Genomic DNA, 15,396 nt, shown 5'->3' on the forward strand with positions numbered 1-15,396 from the left:
GGGAAGGGAAGGAGGTAAGACGGGGGGGGGATAGACGGGGGGCAAGGGGGAAGGCCTCCTGGAGGAGGTGAGCTCTCAGTAGGGCCTTGAAGGGAGGAAGAGAGCTAGCTTGGCAGATGGGCAGAGGGAGGCCATTCCAGGCCCTGGGGATGACGTGGGCCGGGGGTCGATGGCGGAACAGGCGAGAACGAGGCCTAACGGTGAGGAGATTAGTGGCAGAGGAGTGGAGGGTGCGGGCTGGGCTGGAGAAGGACAGAAGGGAGGTGAGGTAGGAGGGGGCGAGAGGATGGACAGCCTTGAAGCCCAGGGTGAGGAGTTTCTTCCTGATGCGCAGATTGATTGGTAGCCACTGGAGATTTTTGAGGAGGGGAGTAACATGCCCAGAGCCTTTCTGGACAAAGACAATCCGGGCAGCAGCATGAAGTATGAAGACACGAGGATGGGAGATGAGAGAGGAGGCTGATGCAGTAGTCCAGACGGGATAGGATGAGAGCTTGAACGAGCAGGGGAGCGGTTTGGATGGAGAGGAAAGGGCGGATCTTGGCAATGCTGCGGAGCTGAAACCGGCAGGTTTTGGTGACGGCTTGGATGTGAGGGGTGAACGAGAGAGCGGAGTCGAGGATGACACCGAGGTTGCGGGCCTGTGAGACGGGAAGGATGGTAGTGCCGTCAACGGAGATGGGAAAGTCAGGGAGAGGGCAGGGTTTGGGAGGGAGGACAAGGAGTTCAGTCTAGTCTAGTGCTCTGCACACAGTAAACGGTCCCTAAATACGATTGAATGCATGCAAATGAATGAATTTGCATTCATTCAAATTCATGCTCGTTCAAGCTCTCCTCCTATCCCGTCTGGACTACTGCATCAGCCTTCTCTCTGATCTCCCATCCTCGTGTCTCTCTCCACTTCAATCCATACTTCATGCTGCTGCCCGGATTATCTTTGTCCAGAAACGCTCTGGGCATGTTACTCCCCTCCTCAAAACTCTCCAGTGGCTACCAATCAATCTGCGCATCAGGCAGAAACTCCTCACCCTGGGCTTCAAGTCTGTCCATCCCCTCGCCCCCTCCTACCTCCCCTCCCTTCTGTCCTTCTCCAGCCCAGCCCGCACCCTCCGCTCCTCCCCTGCTAATCTCCTCCCCGTACCTCGTTCTCGCCTGTCCCGCCGTCGCCCCCGGGCCCGGAATGCCCACCCTCTGCCCCTCCGCCAAGCTAGCTCTCTTCCTCCCTTCAAGGCCCTGCTGAGAGCTCACCTCCTCCAGGAGGCCTTCCCAGACTGAGCCCCTTCCTTCCTCTCCCCCTCGTCCCCCCTCCATCCCCCCATCTTACCTCCTTCCCTTCCCCACAGCACCTGTATATACGTATATACGTTTGTACATATTTATTACTCTATTCATTTATTTTACTTGTACATATCTATTCTATTTATTTTATTTTGATAGTATGTTTGGTTTTGTTCTCTGTCTTCCCCTTTTAGACTGTGAGCCCACTGTTGGGTAGGGACCGTCTCTGTATGTTGCCAATTTGTACTTCCCAAGCGCTTAGTCCAGTGCTCTGCACATAGTAAGCGCTCAATAAATACAATTGATGATGATGATGATTCTATTTCTTTTATTTTGTTAGTACGTTTGGTTTTGTTCTCTGTCTCCCCCTTTTAGACTGTGAGCCCACTGTTGGGTAGGGACCGGCTCTATACGTTGCCAACTTGGACTTCCCAAGCGCTTAGTCCAGTGCTCTGCACACAGTAAGCGCTCAATAAATACGATTGATGATGATGATGAACGAATGGGGGGCGGGGAAGGGGGCTGGGGGGAGGCCGGGGCCGTTGCTAGGATACGGCGGGCGGGCATCCGGAAGTGACGTCAGGGCGGGAGGGGGGCGCGGCGCGGCCTGCCCCGCACAATGGGCCATGGAGTTCCCGTTCGACGTGGACGCGCTGCTCCCGGAGCGGATCACCATCCTGGACCGGCACCTGCGGCCCCCGGCCCGACGACCCGGAACCACAGCCCCCGCCCGGTGACCCCACCCGACCCCCCCATTCCCCTCGGTGGGGGGGGGGCACGGCCAGAGGGCGTGACCTTTCACCCCTGCCCCCCAGCCTCACCCCATCCCCGGCTTGAACAATAACGACGGCATTGGTTCAGCGCTCACTATGTGCAAAGCACTGCTCTAAGCGCGCGCGCGCGCGGGGGGTGGGGGCGGATATAACGTGATCAGGTTGTCCCATGTGGGGCTCACAGTCAATCCCCATCTTCCAGATGAGGGAACTGAGGCTCAGAGAACTCAAGTGACTTGCCCAGGGTCACACAGCAGACATGCGGCGGGGCCGGGATTCGAACCCGTGACCTCTGACTCCAGAGCCACCGAGCCACGCTGCTTCTCCAGTTTAGTCCTGGCGGGTGACCCGCCGCCCTCGCATTCGCCCGAAGACTGTCCCCTCCCCTTCCCGGGTTAGGCCTTAGCGGGAGCCCCAACCCACCAGGTGGGGATGGGGGCCCAAGACCCCCATGTTGGAGTGGTCGCGGGGATGGCAGGCCTGGGGAATAGGGAAGGACCGTGAGCCCACTGTTGGGTGGGGACCGTCTCTATATGTTGCCAACTTGTACTTCCCAAGCTCTTAGTGCAGTGCTCTGCACACAGTAAGCGCTGAATAAATACGATTGATGGATTGGATCAAGCCATCAGTGGTATTTATTGAGCCTTTAGTGTGCGCGGAGCACTGGACCGACCCCCAGTTCGGCAGAGTTAGTAGACACGTTCCCTGCCCACGACAGACTTTCCGCTTAGAAACGGACCAAGGAGCAGGGAGCAGTCCTTACCAGCCCGGCCACGGACCCTGGACTCTTTCCTCGTCCCCGTTTTGGCTCTCCCAGCCCCATCACATCCTCCTCCGCCCCCCACCCCGAAGTGATTCTCGGCGGGGCCGGGGAGGATATGGAAACCCTAGAACGAGACGGGGCGTCAAGGCCTTCGCGTTACGTCATCGTCCCTAACCCCCTGATGCCCCGTGTCCCCACAGTGTGGATCTGCAGCAGCAACTCATGACGGTCGTCGATGAACTGGGGCAAGCGTCGGCCAAGGTACTGGGGGGCCGGGAGAGGAGAGGGGGGCTCTGGGCTCCAAGGCGGGGGTGGGAGCGCGTTCATTCATTCAGTCGTAGTTATTGAGCGCTTACTGTGTGCACAGCACTGCACTAAGCGCTTGGAAAGTACAATTCGGCAGCACACGGAAACAGTCCGTACCCAACAGCGGGCTCACAGTCTAGAAACGGGCACATCTAGACTCGGCTTGAGGGAAACTGGGAGCCGTGGATCCCCTCTGATCCTGTGTCCATCAGGCGCAGCACCTCTCGAGCCCGATCACCAGCGCGACCCGCATGCAGAGCAACCGCCACGTCATGTATGTGCTCAAGGACACCGCGGCTCACCCGTGAGTACTGGGCGCAGCCCCCTTCCCCCACCCGCCCTCTCCTGCCTCCTTCCCTCCTTTCCTCCCCGGCTCTCCCTCCTCTCCTCACGCCCTCCCTTTCTCTTCCCTTTCCCGCAGAGCTGGGAAAGGGGCTGTGATTGGCTTCCTCAAAGTCGGGTATAAGAAGCTCTTTGTTTTGGTGAGTGGGGTTGGAGGTTGGGAGGTTGGAGGCCTGGAGGTTGGGAGGACTAGAAGCTGGAGGTTGGGAGGTTGGAAGTGTGGAGCCTGGAGGCTGGAAATTTGGAGGTCGAGAGGCCGCGGGTTTGCATTTTGGAGGCTGGAGAGTGAGAAGCCAGGAGGTCGGGAGGGTGGAGCCCGGATCTTGAGCAACTCGGAGGTTGAGAGGGTTGAGCCTGGAGATGGAGAAGATAGGAGGGTGGAGGTTTGGAGATTGAGAGGCCGGAGATGGAGAGGGTAGGAGGCTGGAGGTTGGGAGGTTTGTTGCTGAATTGTACTTTCCAAGCGCTCAGTACACTGCTCTGCACACAGTAAGCGCTCAATAAATACAACTGAGTGAATGAATGAACGGAGGCCGGAGATGGAGAGGCTAGGATGCCGGAGGGTGGGGGCTGCCTGGGAAGGCCACGGGGGCCCGACGCTGGAGCGGGAACGGGGCCGGCGTCAGGTCCTCTGGGTCCCGACCCCTCCCAAATGGCCCCAGGATGACCGCGGAGCCCATAACGAGGTGGAGCCCCTGTGCATCCTGGACTTCTACATCCACGAGTCCGCCCAGCGCCACGGCCACGGCTGGGACCTCTTCCAGTACATGCTGCAGGTACCCGAACCCGCCGCCCTCCAGCCCCCCGCGCCCCCCGGCACCCCCCTCTCCGGTCCCGCCGAAGCGGTTCCATTTGGGCGGCTTCCCGTCTCCCCGCAGAAAGAGCGGGTAGAGCCCCACCAGCTGGCCATCGACCGGCCCTCAGAGAAGCTGCTGAGATTCTTGAACAAACACTACAACCTGGAAGCCACCGTCCCGCAGGTGAGGGGCCCCGGGGGTGGGCCAGATGGGGCCGGGGCCTGGGGGGGGCAGGTGAGGGGGAGGATCCCACGACTCCCTTCTGAGGTGACAGGCCCTGGGGGCGGGCCCAGGGGCGCTCCCAGGATTGAGGCCAAAGCCTCTGGGGGTGGGCCCGAGCGGGGTCGGTTCGGGGGCTCCCACAACTCTCCTCCGAGGTGAGGGGCTCGGGGGTGGGCCAGAGCGGGGACCGGTAGGGCGAGGCCCCCGAGCCTCTCTTCTGAGGTGACGGACTCAGAGACTGGGCTTTGGGGTGGCGGGGGGCTCCCACGACTCTCCTCTGAGGTGAAGGGCTCCGGGGACGGGTCAGAGCGGGTTCGGGAGCGCAGGGGGAGGCTCCCATGACTCTCGTCCAAGGCGACGGGCCCCGGGGAGCGCTCCCACCTCCTCTGAGGTGGGGGACTCCAGGGCTGGGCCCAGGTGGGACCCCGGGGCGGGCGCCCGTGACTCTCCTCCGGTGGTAAATGAGTGGAAAGGGGAGAGCCAGTCAGATGATCAACTGATCATATTTACTGAGCGCTTACTGTGCCCAGAGCACTGTATTAAGCGCGTGGGGAAAGTCAATATAAAAGTCGGTAGACACGTTCCCTGCCCACGATGAGTTTACAATCTAGAGGATGCGAAAACGGTCAGCCGATCCTGTGTCTCGGCGGGGGGCGGGTAGGTCTGTCTTTGAGCCTACTTTAATAACAGTCATGGTTGACTAAGCGCTTACAATGTGCCAAGTAATAGTAATAGTGTTTATAAAACATTTACTATGTGTGGAGCACTGTACTAAGCACTGGGAGAGAATCCACAGGTGGGAATTAGACGCATTCCCTGTCCCTCAGGGAGCTCACAACAAAAAAGCCGAGCACAGTGCCTAATGCTGCGGTGGATCCAATTCACCGCCCCCGCCCCCCCCCCCAGAAACATCTCTTTTTTGGATAACTGTATATCTATGTGTAAATATATATATATATATATATATATATATAGTATTCATCAAGTGCCCACTATGTGTCAAGCAGTGTTCTAAGTACTGCTAAGAAGCAGTACTAAGAAGCAGCGTAGCTCAGCGGAAAGAGCCCGGGCTTTGGAGTCAGAGGTCATGGGTTCAAATCCCAGCTCCGCCAGTTGTCAGCTGTGTGACTTTGGGCAAGTCACTTCACTTCTCGGGGCCTCAGTTCCCTCATCTGGAAAATGGGGATTGAGACTGTGAGCCCCCCGTGGGACAACTTGATCACCTTGTAACCTCCCCAGTGCTTAGAACAGTGCTTTGCACATAGTAAGTGTTTAACAAATGCCATTGTTATTATTATTACTGGGGTAGATACAAGATAACCAGGTGGAACACAGTCCCTGTCCCACATGGGGCTCACAATCTAATCAGGTGGGAGAACGGGTATCGAGTCCCCACATTATGCAGTTGAGAAAACTGAGGCACAGAGAAGTGAGGCGACTTGACCAAGGTCACACAGCTGGCACGTGGTAGAACTGGGATTAGAACTCAGGTCCTCTAGCTTCCTGACCTGAGCTTTATCTGCTAGGCCACATGGCTTCTCAGGTAGGGCTGCCCTGTCCCACACAGGGCCTCCAATGTGAGAGAGGGAGGGAGGGAGGGAGGGAGAACAGGTCTTGAATCCTCATGTGATAGAGGAGGGAAGTAGCGTGGCCTTAGTGGAAAGGGCCCGGGCGTCAAAGGACCTGGATTCTCATCCTGGTTCCACCACTTGTCTGCTTTGTGACCTCGGACAAGTCACTTAACTCTTCAGGACCTCCCTCGGTTTCCTCATCCTAAAATGAGGATTCCATACCTGGTCTCCCTCGCCCTCTGACCGTGAGCCCCGTATGGGACCGGGGACGGTGACTGACCTGATGATCGTGTATCTCCCCCAGCGCTTAGTACAGTGCGTGGCACATAGCACTTAACCAACACCGCAATTTCTCCTGTTCTGGTTCTCTGCCTCTCCCAGGTGAACAACTTTGTCATCTTTGAAGGTTTCTTCGCCCATCAGCACCGTGAGTTTGCCTGGTCCCCTGCGGCCCCCTCCCCCGCCGGGGCTGGGCGGGAGGTCGATCTGTTGGGTTGGGTGGGCTCCCCCGTCCCCGCCAACTGAGGGTCGCCCCCTTGCCCCTTCCTTTCCAGCCGGGCCCCCCGCTTCCTCTCTCAGAGGGAATCGCTCCTCTCTGGCCTCTTCGCTCGATAAGACACCGAATGGTAAAAACCAGTAGGGACTCGGGGGCTCCCCGGTGGTCATTTCCTCCCAGAAGGGCCAGCTGCCCGGCACCTTCCCGGTGGCCACGGACGCTCCCCGGGCGGGGAGCCCGTGCTGGCGCCGCGGCCAGGATGCCGGACGGGAACCCCCGGGTAGGAGCGTCAGAACGCTGCCGCGCCTCCGTGGTAGCGTAGGGGCTACGACTACCCTCAGTAGTCGTCAGTAGTCGCCCGCTTGCCCCCGTGGTAGTCGTCCAGTGGCCGGGAGCAAGCGGGCGGCCAGAGAGCAACCCGTCAGCTAGCCACCTCTGGAGCCGGGGTGCTGGGGAGACTCGATACCCTGGGTCCCCATGGCTGGGGAGATTTGCTTTCGCGTTTCAAGTGAGCAGGCTCCCCCCAGACAGTTGATGGGCCAGTGTGCGGGGCCGTTAGCGGTCCCCGTCCGGCCCGAATTCCAGCTCACCGAGCGTGCCAGTCGACTGGCCGGCCTGCGAGGCAGTGGACGACCCCTGTCCAGCAAGAATTCCAGCTCACTGGGGGTGCTCGGAAGCCTCCATCTGAGCCAGTCGATTGGCCAGCTAGCGGGGCTGTAGATGGTCATTCAGTCAATCGTATTTATTGAGCGCTTACCGCGTGCAGAGCACTGTACTAGGCGCTTGGGAAGTACAAGTGGTACCGTCCCCCGCACAAATTCCAGCTCACTGAGCATGCTCAGCAGGCTCCCCTTGCCCAGCCCTGGCGAACGGACGCGCGTAGGGCCGACGGGCCCCGTCCGGCACGGATTCCAGCTCACCGAGCGTTCTCAGCAGCCTCCGTCCGCGCCAGTCGGTTGGCCGGCCTGAGGTCAGCCTTTGGATGGCCTCTTGTCCCGCTCGAATTGCAACTCCCTGAGCATCCTCAGCAGAATCCTCTCAGGCTTCCCTCGCCCTCCGCCAAGGGGGTGGCGGGATTGGTGGCCGAACCCTAGTCGGGGCGCTTTCCTCCTCCTCCTCCCGTCAGGGCCCTCAGACTGGGGATGGGGCTGGGGCAGAGAGGCGTCTCCTCCTCCCGTGTCTCACCGCCCCGCCCAGCTCACTCCCTCAGTTGTTAGGCGCGTGCCGTGGGCAGAGCACTGTACCAAGTGCTTGGGAGAGTTGGCAGACACTCTCCCTGCCCTCAACGAGCTTGCAACCTAGAGGGCGAGGCAGACAGTAATATAGGTAAATAATTTATAATGCATCATTCCCTCGTTCCACCTCCCGACTTCTTCCCGCAGACCGAGGGAGCGGAACTTTCCCTTTCCCCTCCGCCTCCACCCCGAACTCGGAGGAAGTCACATCCGCCATTTCCCAGGGTTTCCGGCCCCTCCAAATTAGAGCCCGGGGCCCGGGGTGGGGCTCCCCTCTCACTGACACCCGTCCTCCCCGGAGCGGAGCTGAGAGGTTGCGGCACCCCCTCCTCAGAACGGAGGCCCCTCCCGTTAACCTGGAACTTTGTCCATCTCGTCTAGAGGGACCCAGGGTCCTTTCCACCCCGGCTGTGGCCACCCCATCGCCCCTGGTCACCGGGGGGGGCTGACCTGACTAGTAAGAAACGCCGACCGCCTCTCTCTTTCGGCTCCCCCGGCCCGCTCTCTCTCCTGCATCTCCCCAGGCCCCTGAATTCTCCTGTGGTGACCTTTGATTCCCCCCCCCCCCCGCCCCAACTTCCCCCGCATCGCCCCGCCTCCCTCCCCTCTCCCGCAACCCAGCCGCTCCGGCGACCCCGGCGGAGTGAATGATCTGATCGTGGGGTGGAGACGGCTCCCCTGCCCCCCGCCCTCCCCCCCCCGCCCCACAGCGAGGATGGGGGCGGGAGCAGAGGCTGGGGAGGGTCCCCCAGCCCCCGTGCCCGCTACCCTCACCCCCTCCTCTCCAGCCCCGGCCAGGAAGCTGCCCCCAAAGCGAGCCGAGGAGGAGATCAAACCGTATTCTTCCAGCGACCGAGACTGTAAGCCGGGCAGGGGGCTGGGGGTGGGCCTGGGGCCGGGGGGCGGCGGGTGGTCCTTGGAGGGCGGTCAACCCACGGGCAGGGTTCTGACCTCTCTCCCTGACCCTTCTGTCTCCTTGCCGTCTCCGCCCGAGACTCTCTCTCCCTCCCCATCTCTCTGTTCCCGCTTGCTCTCCGTCTCTCTCTCTTCTTCCCGTCTTGGATTTCCCTATCTCTGTCCCCCCCCCCCCCCTCCTGTTTTCCCATCTTTTCCGGCCGCTCGCGCCTGTCCCGTGCCCCGGCGGCCTCTTGGGCCCTGTCCGCTCCGTCGGCCTCGGTCTCTGCCCCGCCCGCTGCCGCCCCAGTCCTGAAGGAGGCCGTGGAGCCCCCGTGGCCCCTGAACCGGGCCCCCCGCCGGGCCCTGGCCCCGGCCCGCCCGCCTCCGCGGTCCAGCAGCCTGGGCAGCTCCCCGGAGCGGGGGCCGCTTCGCCCCTTCCTGCCCGAGCAGGAGCTGCTGCGCTCCCTGCGCCTCTGCCCCCCGCACCCCGCCGCCCGGCTCCTACTGGCCACCGACCCGGGGGGCAGTCCCGCCCAGCGCCGCCGCACCAGGTAACCGGGCCCGGGACCCGCTGCTCAACCGGGCTGCCCTCTCCCTGGCGGGGGGTTGACGCTGACCCTCTGGAGGGGGGGAGGGAGAGAGGCTTTGAGACCGCCGAGAGCCCAGGACTGCACTGAGCACCCTGCGGACGTAGTCGACGGCGGGCCTGGAAGGGGACGGCGTTGGCAGTCGGCTGGGGGCAGCCCAGGGTGCCCGTGCTGGGCCAGGCCCTCGGGGCTCGCTGACTTCTGACCACCCGCCCACCCATCCCACCCTGCCCAAAGGGATTGGAAGTGTCGGGGAGAGAAAAGCGGTCAAATTGACCCCCGGGAGCCAAGGTGGGGAGCAGGCAAAGTCTCAGGGCCCGACGAAGGGGCAGGTCGCAAGCGATAAGAGCATGGTGGGGTGGCCTTGAAGTGCACAGGAAGGGTTGGCATTGAGTATTTTTTAAAAAAAACACACGAGTGGCAGGGAGAGTGGTCTTGAGACTGGTTTACGGTCGGGGCAACTTGAGACCGACAGAGAGGGATTGGACACTGCCTGCCCCGCCTTCACATGACGGGGGCTCGTGGGGAGCTCCAATCTGACCCCACAGTGTGGTGGGCAGGGGGCGTGTACACTAGGGGAGAGAGTGGGGAGCGCGGCAGGGGGGTTGAACTGACATTTGGGAGGAATTTCAGGAAGTGGCTGGCCCCCAATGGAAATCCCCCCCACCCCCCCCGCCATGGGGTTGGGGAGACACACCTCTTGTGGGTTTTTTTCTCCTCCCCCTATCTTCCTGGCCCTGACTGTCTTTCTCTCTCTCTCTGTCTCTCTCCACCCACACCTCCATTTCCCCTCCTTCCCATCTCTTCCCCATCCCATCCCCCTCCTCAGCTCCCTCACCCGCCCGGATGGCAACCGATACTGACCCCCGCCCTCGCCCTTCCCCTCCCCACACAGTCTGCGCCACGGAGCGGAGCTGTCTGTTACCCTTTCCTCCTACTCCCCCTCACCTCTACTTCCTGCCTCTCCAGGGATCCATTTTCCCGGGGCTCCTCTGGGACTGGATCCCACCCCGCTTCCCTGGATTCTCTTGGAAGGGCAGGATTCCAGGGGACCACCCCCACACACTCACTCCCCCCGCCTCCAGATCCCTGCCTCTCCACTCTCCAGCTCCTCAGCCATCTTTTGTGGACTCAAGCAGGGCCATGGTCCCGGGAGGATTCTGGTGGGGTCTGGCCCTGCCCTCAGGGGTCTGCTCTGGGCCTACTGGCCAGGCCAGACCTGATCCCCAGTGGGATCTGCCTCACGTTGCCCAACCTGGAGACTTTAAAGAGCGGGGGGGGTGGGGGGGCAAACCCAGGCTGATTGGTGCTACGCGGGACGTTTTGTACCCACCCACCCGCCACCCCACCACCCCCAGGGCTCCGGGACAGGACCCGCGCCTGGGTGCCAGGTCTTTCTGCAGAGTGCCAACTCCCGCTCCCCCCAACACAGATTTCTCTGGCACCCCAGTAACCCCTCCCACCTTGACCCCTGAACCCCAGTAGGTAGGAGGCGATGCCTGCCCCGTTTGTTCAGTTGTGACGGGAGCAGGTGCGACCCCCCTCCCCAGTCTGCACGCGTCGACCCCTCGACCTCCCACCCCCAACCCTTCCCCTGGCTTCCCGGTAGGTAAAGGACCGGCCCTGAGCAGCCCCCTCGGCCCCCCACCTCACCCCGGGAGGTGAGGCTGGGCCTTAGAGTGGCGGTGACCTCCCTTGACCCCCGGGGAGCTGGCTCCCTCCCCCTTACCCTCTCTAACACCCGCTCCTTCCCGTCTTCCCTTCTGTATCTTCTCCATAACACGTGGATACTTCTGTGGTCTTTTTTTTTTTTTTATTCAACATTTTTTCAACTAAAGAAAAAAAAAAGCCAAAATGGAAAAGTGTCTCTGCCTCATTTGTTCTGCTGGCTCCTGCCCCCCAACCTCCCACTGAAGATCTCAGGCCGAGCCACCTGTGATCTCTTCATCTGTCGGTCGTCAGTGGTATTTATGGAGCGTTTACTGTGTGCAGAGCAGGTACTCGGCGCTTGAGAGAGGACATCCCCTTCCCTCCTACCCTGGGGCACCCCCGCCCCCGTTTCCCTCGAGGTTCCCAGACCTGAGCTGTGCCCCCTTCTCCCCTGGATCTCCTCCTTCTTCGATTCGATTAAATCGAGCCTCGCCGATTCTCCGTCCCCCGCCCCCGTGCTGCTCCATTAGGGTTGTGTGTGGATTTACAGAAACTCCTCACCGTCGGCTTTAAAGCGCTCGGTCAGCTCGCCCCATCCTACTTTGTTGATCTCCTACTACAGCCCAGTCTGCAACACTCGGCTCCTCTGGCGCCGGCTTACTCGCTGGGCCCCGATCTCCTCTGCCTCACCGCCGAGCCTTTTCCCGCGTCCTCCCCCGGACCTGGAACTCCCTCCTTCCCCCTCCCTATACACCACCTTCAAATCAATCAATCAATCGTATTTATTGAGCGCTTACTATGTGCAGAGCACTGTACTAAGCGCTTGGGAAGTACAAATTGGCAACATATAGAGACAGTCCCTGCCCAACAGTGGGCTCACAGTCAAAGCATCAATAAGGTCACATCTCTTCCAAGAGGCCTTCCCCGATGTAAGCCCTCTTCTCCCGGACTCACTCTCCCTTCTGTGTCATCTCTGCACTTCAATCTGTGACCTTTGGACATTTGATATTCACCCCACAGCGCTGTACTTCCCAGGCGCTTAGTACAGTGCTCAGCAAAGAGTATGCGCTCAATACGATTGAATGAATGTGCTTATCTTTAAATCATATATTACACATTTCTTATTTACAGACTGGGGGCTCGTTATGGGCAGGGAATGTGTCTGCTCATTCTGTTGTATCGTGCTCTCCCAAGCGCTTAATACAGGGCTCCGCACATCATAAGCACTCAATAAAAAATGACTGATTGATTTACCCTTCCTTCCCCTGGCCATCTCATTCCAGAGATGAAGCGGATTCCCCCTGGGAACGCTGGATCGCCGCCACTCGCCCTTCACCCTTGGGGTCTGCGTCCTCGGTTACCACTGGATCCCAATCAATCGATTGTACTTTTTGCTCTGCACACAGTAAGCGCTCAGTATAGACCACTGATTGATTTGTTGAGCACTTACGGGAGGCAGAGCACTGTACTAAGCACTGGGAAGAGTACAATCTAACCGATTTAGCAGACAGGGCCTCCGCTCACAAGGAGCGTCCAGTCGGGGAGACGGGCCTTAACACCAGTAAGTGACAGATACGACCTCAGTGTTGTGGGGCTGAAGGTGGGGTGATTAAAGGGTGCAAATCCAAGCGCTTAGTACAGTGCATTCAGTAAGCCCTCAGAAAACCCAGTGACTGACCGATCCATCCGTTTTCCTGCCGGATCTCCTGCTGGTTGGGAAGCCTTAACCGGGATGGGGACGGGTGAGGTAGAGAATGGCCGCCCCCAATCAACCGATCAATGGTATCTACTGAGCACTTACCACGGGCCAAGCACTGTACTGAGCGTCACCCCCTTCTCGCCTCCAGCCCCTCTCTCGCCCTGGCAGCCCACCACCTCCCCAGTCTCTCCCACGGGGGGACCCCGGGGCTGCTGGCCCAGAGCTGCTGCTACAGCCGCTACGGGGGCCCCAGCCCTCCGCCCCCCGTCCCGGGTGAGTGGCAGACCTCCCCCCGCCCCTCCTGTCCCCCTCCTGAGGCACCCAGCCCGCAGCTAACCCCGCTGTCTCCACGTAGGGACTCGGGAGCAACAGAGGAGCGAGCAGGAGGGGACCAGCAGGTAAGAGGGTAAAAGCCCATCTCCTCCGGGAGGCCTTCCGTGCCGCCTGAGGCCTTTCCTTTCCTTTTCTCCCTCTCCCTTTTGCGTCGCCCTCGCCCTTGGATTTTCACCCTTCATCCACCCCTCCCTCAGCCCCGCGGCACTTCTGTGGGCTGGCCACGTGTCTACCAACTCCGTTATACTGTGATAATTACAATCATTACAGTACTCGTTAAACTCTTATTACGTGCCGGGAACTGGGGTGGAAACAGAGGCTTGGGGAAGGTCCAAGTTAATCAGGTGGGACGGAGTCCCCGTCCCACATGGGGCTCACAGTCCAAGTGAGAGGGAGGAGGATTGAATAGTTCCCGTTTTACAGGTGAGGTAACTGTGGCCCGCGGACGTAAAGTGACTTGCCCAAGGTCACACCGCAGACACGTGGCAGAGGCGGGATTAGGATCCGGGTCCTCAGGCTCCCGGGCCCGGGCTCTTTCCCCGGCCACAGTGCTCTGCACACAGTAAGCACGCGATAAATGGAGAAGCAGCGTGTCTCAGTGGAAAGAGCATGGGCTTTGGAGTCGGAGGTCATGGGTTCAAATTCCAGCTCTGCCAATTCATTCAATCGTATTGGTTGAGCGCTTACTGTTTGCAGAGCACTGTACTAAGCGCTTGGGAAGTCCAAGTTGGCAACATATAGAGACGGTTCCTACCCAACAGTGGGCTCACGGTCTAGAACAGAATGGACAAACTGAGAAAGAGAAGGAATAGTTATGTTGACAGAAAAAAATTGTAAGAATTTTCAAACCGTTACCAGGCCCATGTTCCATAAGGAGACATCCGATCCTGCCTCATCAGCAACAACTCCACTCCCCCCTGACTCAAGTTTTCACCCCAAAGTATCTCAGCAAACAAATCATTCAAATAATGGTATTAAACTAATGTACAATAATTTCAAATTACACATCCCATAGCCTACGTGGATTAGTCCACAAGTCTTTCATTCATTGTCTTATTTATTGAGCGCTAAAGTCTTCAGAGCTGTTGCGGTGAGTCATCAAAAGGAGGTCCAGTCGGACACTGGTTTGTGGTTCTACTCCTCACTTGCCAATTGTCAGCCGTGTGACGTGGGGCAAGTCGCTTCACTTCTCTGGGCCTCAGTTACCTCACCTATGAAATGGGGATGAAGACTGTGAACCCCACCACCGTAGGACAACCCGATCACCTTGTAACCTCCCCAGCGCTTGGAACGGTGCTTCGCACCTAGTAAGCGCTTAATAAATACCATCATTATCAATCAATCAATCAATCAATCGTATTTATTGGGCCTGGAATCTCCTCCCTCTGCCCATCCGCCAAGCTAGCTCTCTTCCTCCCTTCGAGGCCCTGCTGAGAGCTCACCTCCTCCAGGAGGCCTTCCCAGACTGAGCCCCTTCCTTCCTCTCCCCCTCGTCCCCCCTCCATCCCATCTTACCTCCTTCCCTTCCCCACAGCACCTGTATATATGTATATATGTTTGTACAGGTTTATTACTCTATTTATTTATTTTACTTGTACCTATCTATTCTATTTATTTTATTTTGTTGGTATGTTTGGTTTTGTTCTCCGTCTCCCCCTCTTAGACTGTGAGCCCACTGTTGGGTAGGGACTGTCTCTATACGTTGCCAATTTGTACTTCCCAAGCGCTTAGTCCAGTGCTCTGCACATAGTAAGCGCTCAATAAATACGATTGATGATGATGATTGGGCGCTTACTGTGTGCTGAGCACTGGACTAAGCGCTTGGGAAGTCCAAGCTGGCAACGTCTAGAGACGGTCCCTACCCAACAGCGGGCTCACAGTCTAGAAGGGGGAGACAGACAACAAAACCATCATCATCATCAATCGTATTTATTGAGCGCTTACTATGTGCAGAGCACTGGACTAAGCGCTTGGGAAGTCCAAATTGGCAACGTATAGAGACGGTCCCTACCCAACAGTGGGCTCACAGTCTGAAAGGGGGAGACAGAGAACAAAAGCAAACATACTAACAAAATAAAATAAAGAGGATAGATGTGTACAAGTAAAATAGAGTAATAAATATGTACAGCGGGCTCACAGGCTAGAAGGGGGAGACAGAGAACAAAACCAAACATACTAACAAAATAAAATGAATAGAATAGATGGGTCGGAGTAAGATAAATGCATCATCACGCTAAAGAGCCGAGGGGCAGGGCCCGCCCCGACGACGTCCCTCTTGGTCCCCTCTTCCCCCTCCAGGCGCAGCGGCGGGAAGGAGCCGGCGGCGGGGAGCGGCTCACCGGGGTCCCCGCGGCCCTCCGGGCCCGCCGGAACCGGCTCCAACATTTTTTAGAAAACACAGAAATAAAGAAGATTTCAGCGGCCTGCGGTCCTGCGCGCTCCCGGGC

At 59.0% G+C, this 15,396-nt stretch overlaps 1 protein-coding gene and 1 long non-coding RNA gene across 11 annotated transcripts; one reads left to right on the forward strand and one right to left on the reverse strand.

The window, feature by feature from the left end:
- The first annotated feature begins 1,897 nt into the window (after positions 1-1,897).
- Positions 1,898-15,367, forward strand: ATAT1 (alpha tubulin acetyltransferase 1). 10 transcript variants are annotated; one of them, XM_038768518.1, is made up of 14 exons: positions 1,898-2,011; positions 3,015-3,075; positions 3,333-3,424; positions 3,542-3,602; positions 4,125-4,238; positions 4,341-4,442; positions 6,434-6,479; positions 6,607-6,678; positions 8,572-8,643; positions 8,988-9,231; positions 12,201-12,322; positions 12,765-12,889; positions 12,972-13,014; positions 13,808-13,932. In XM_038768518.1, the coding sequence occupies exons 1-14, from the start codon at positions 1,905-1,907 to the stop codon at positions 13,930-13,932; spliced, it is 1,386 nt and encodes a 461-aa protein (XP_038624446.1). In that variant the 5' UTR covers positions 1,898-1,904. The 10 variants fall into 10 exon arrangements, 9 of the variants coding, with proteins under 9 accessions (XP_038624446.1, XP_038624452.1, XP_038624449.1 ...); XM_038768522.1 differs by lacking the exon at positions 1,898-2,011 and adding an exon at positions 2,324-2,477; XM_038768523.1 differs by lacking the exon at positions 1,898-2,011 and adding an exon at positions 2,324-2,445.
- On the reverse strand, positions 13,747-15,381 carry LOC119947041. The gene is made up of 2 exons (XR_005456468.1): positions 15,182-15,381; positions 13,747-14,160 (listed from the first exon to the last, which is right to left on the reverse strand). It is a non-coding gene; the product is annotated as an uncharacterized LOC119947041 (long non-coding RNA).
- Positions 15,382-15,396: the final 15 nt, after the last annotated feature.

The sequence above is a fragment of the Tachyglossus aculeatus genome, chromosome Y4, assembly GCF_015852505.1.
Source record: "Tachyglossus aculeatus isolate mTacAcu1 chromosome Y4, mTacAcu1.pri, whole genome shotgun sequence".
Lineage (NCBI taxonomy): Eukaryota > Metazoa > Chordata > Mammalia > Monotremata > Tachyglossidae > Tachyglossus > Tachyglossus aculeatus.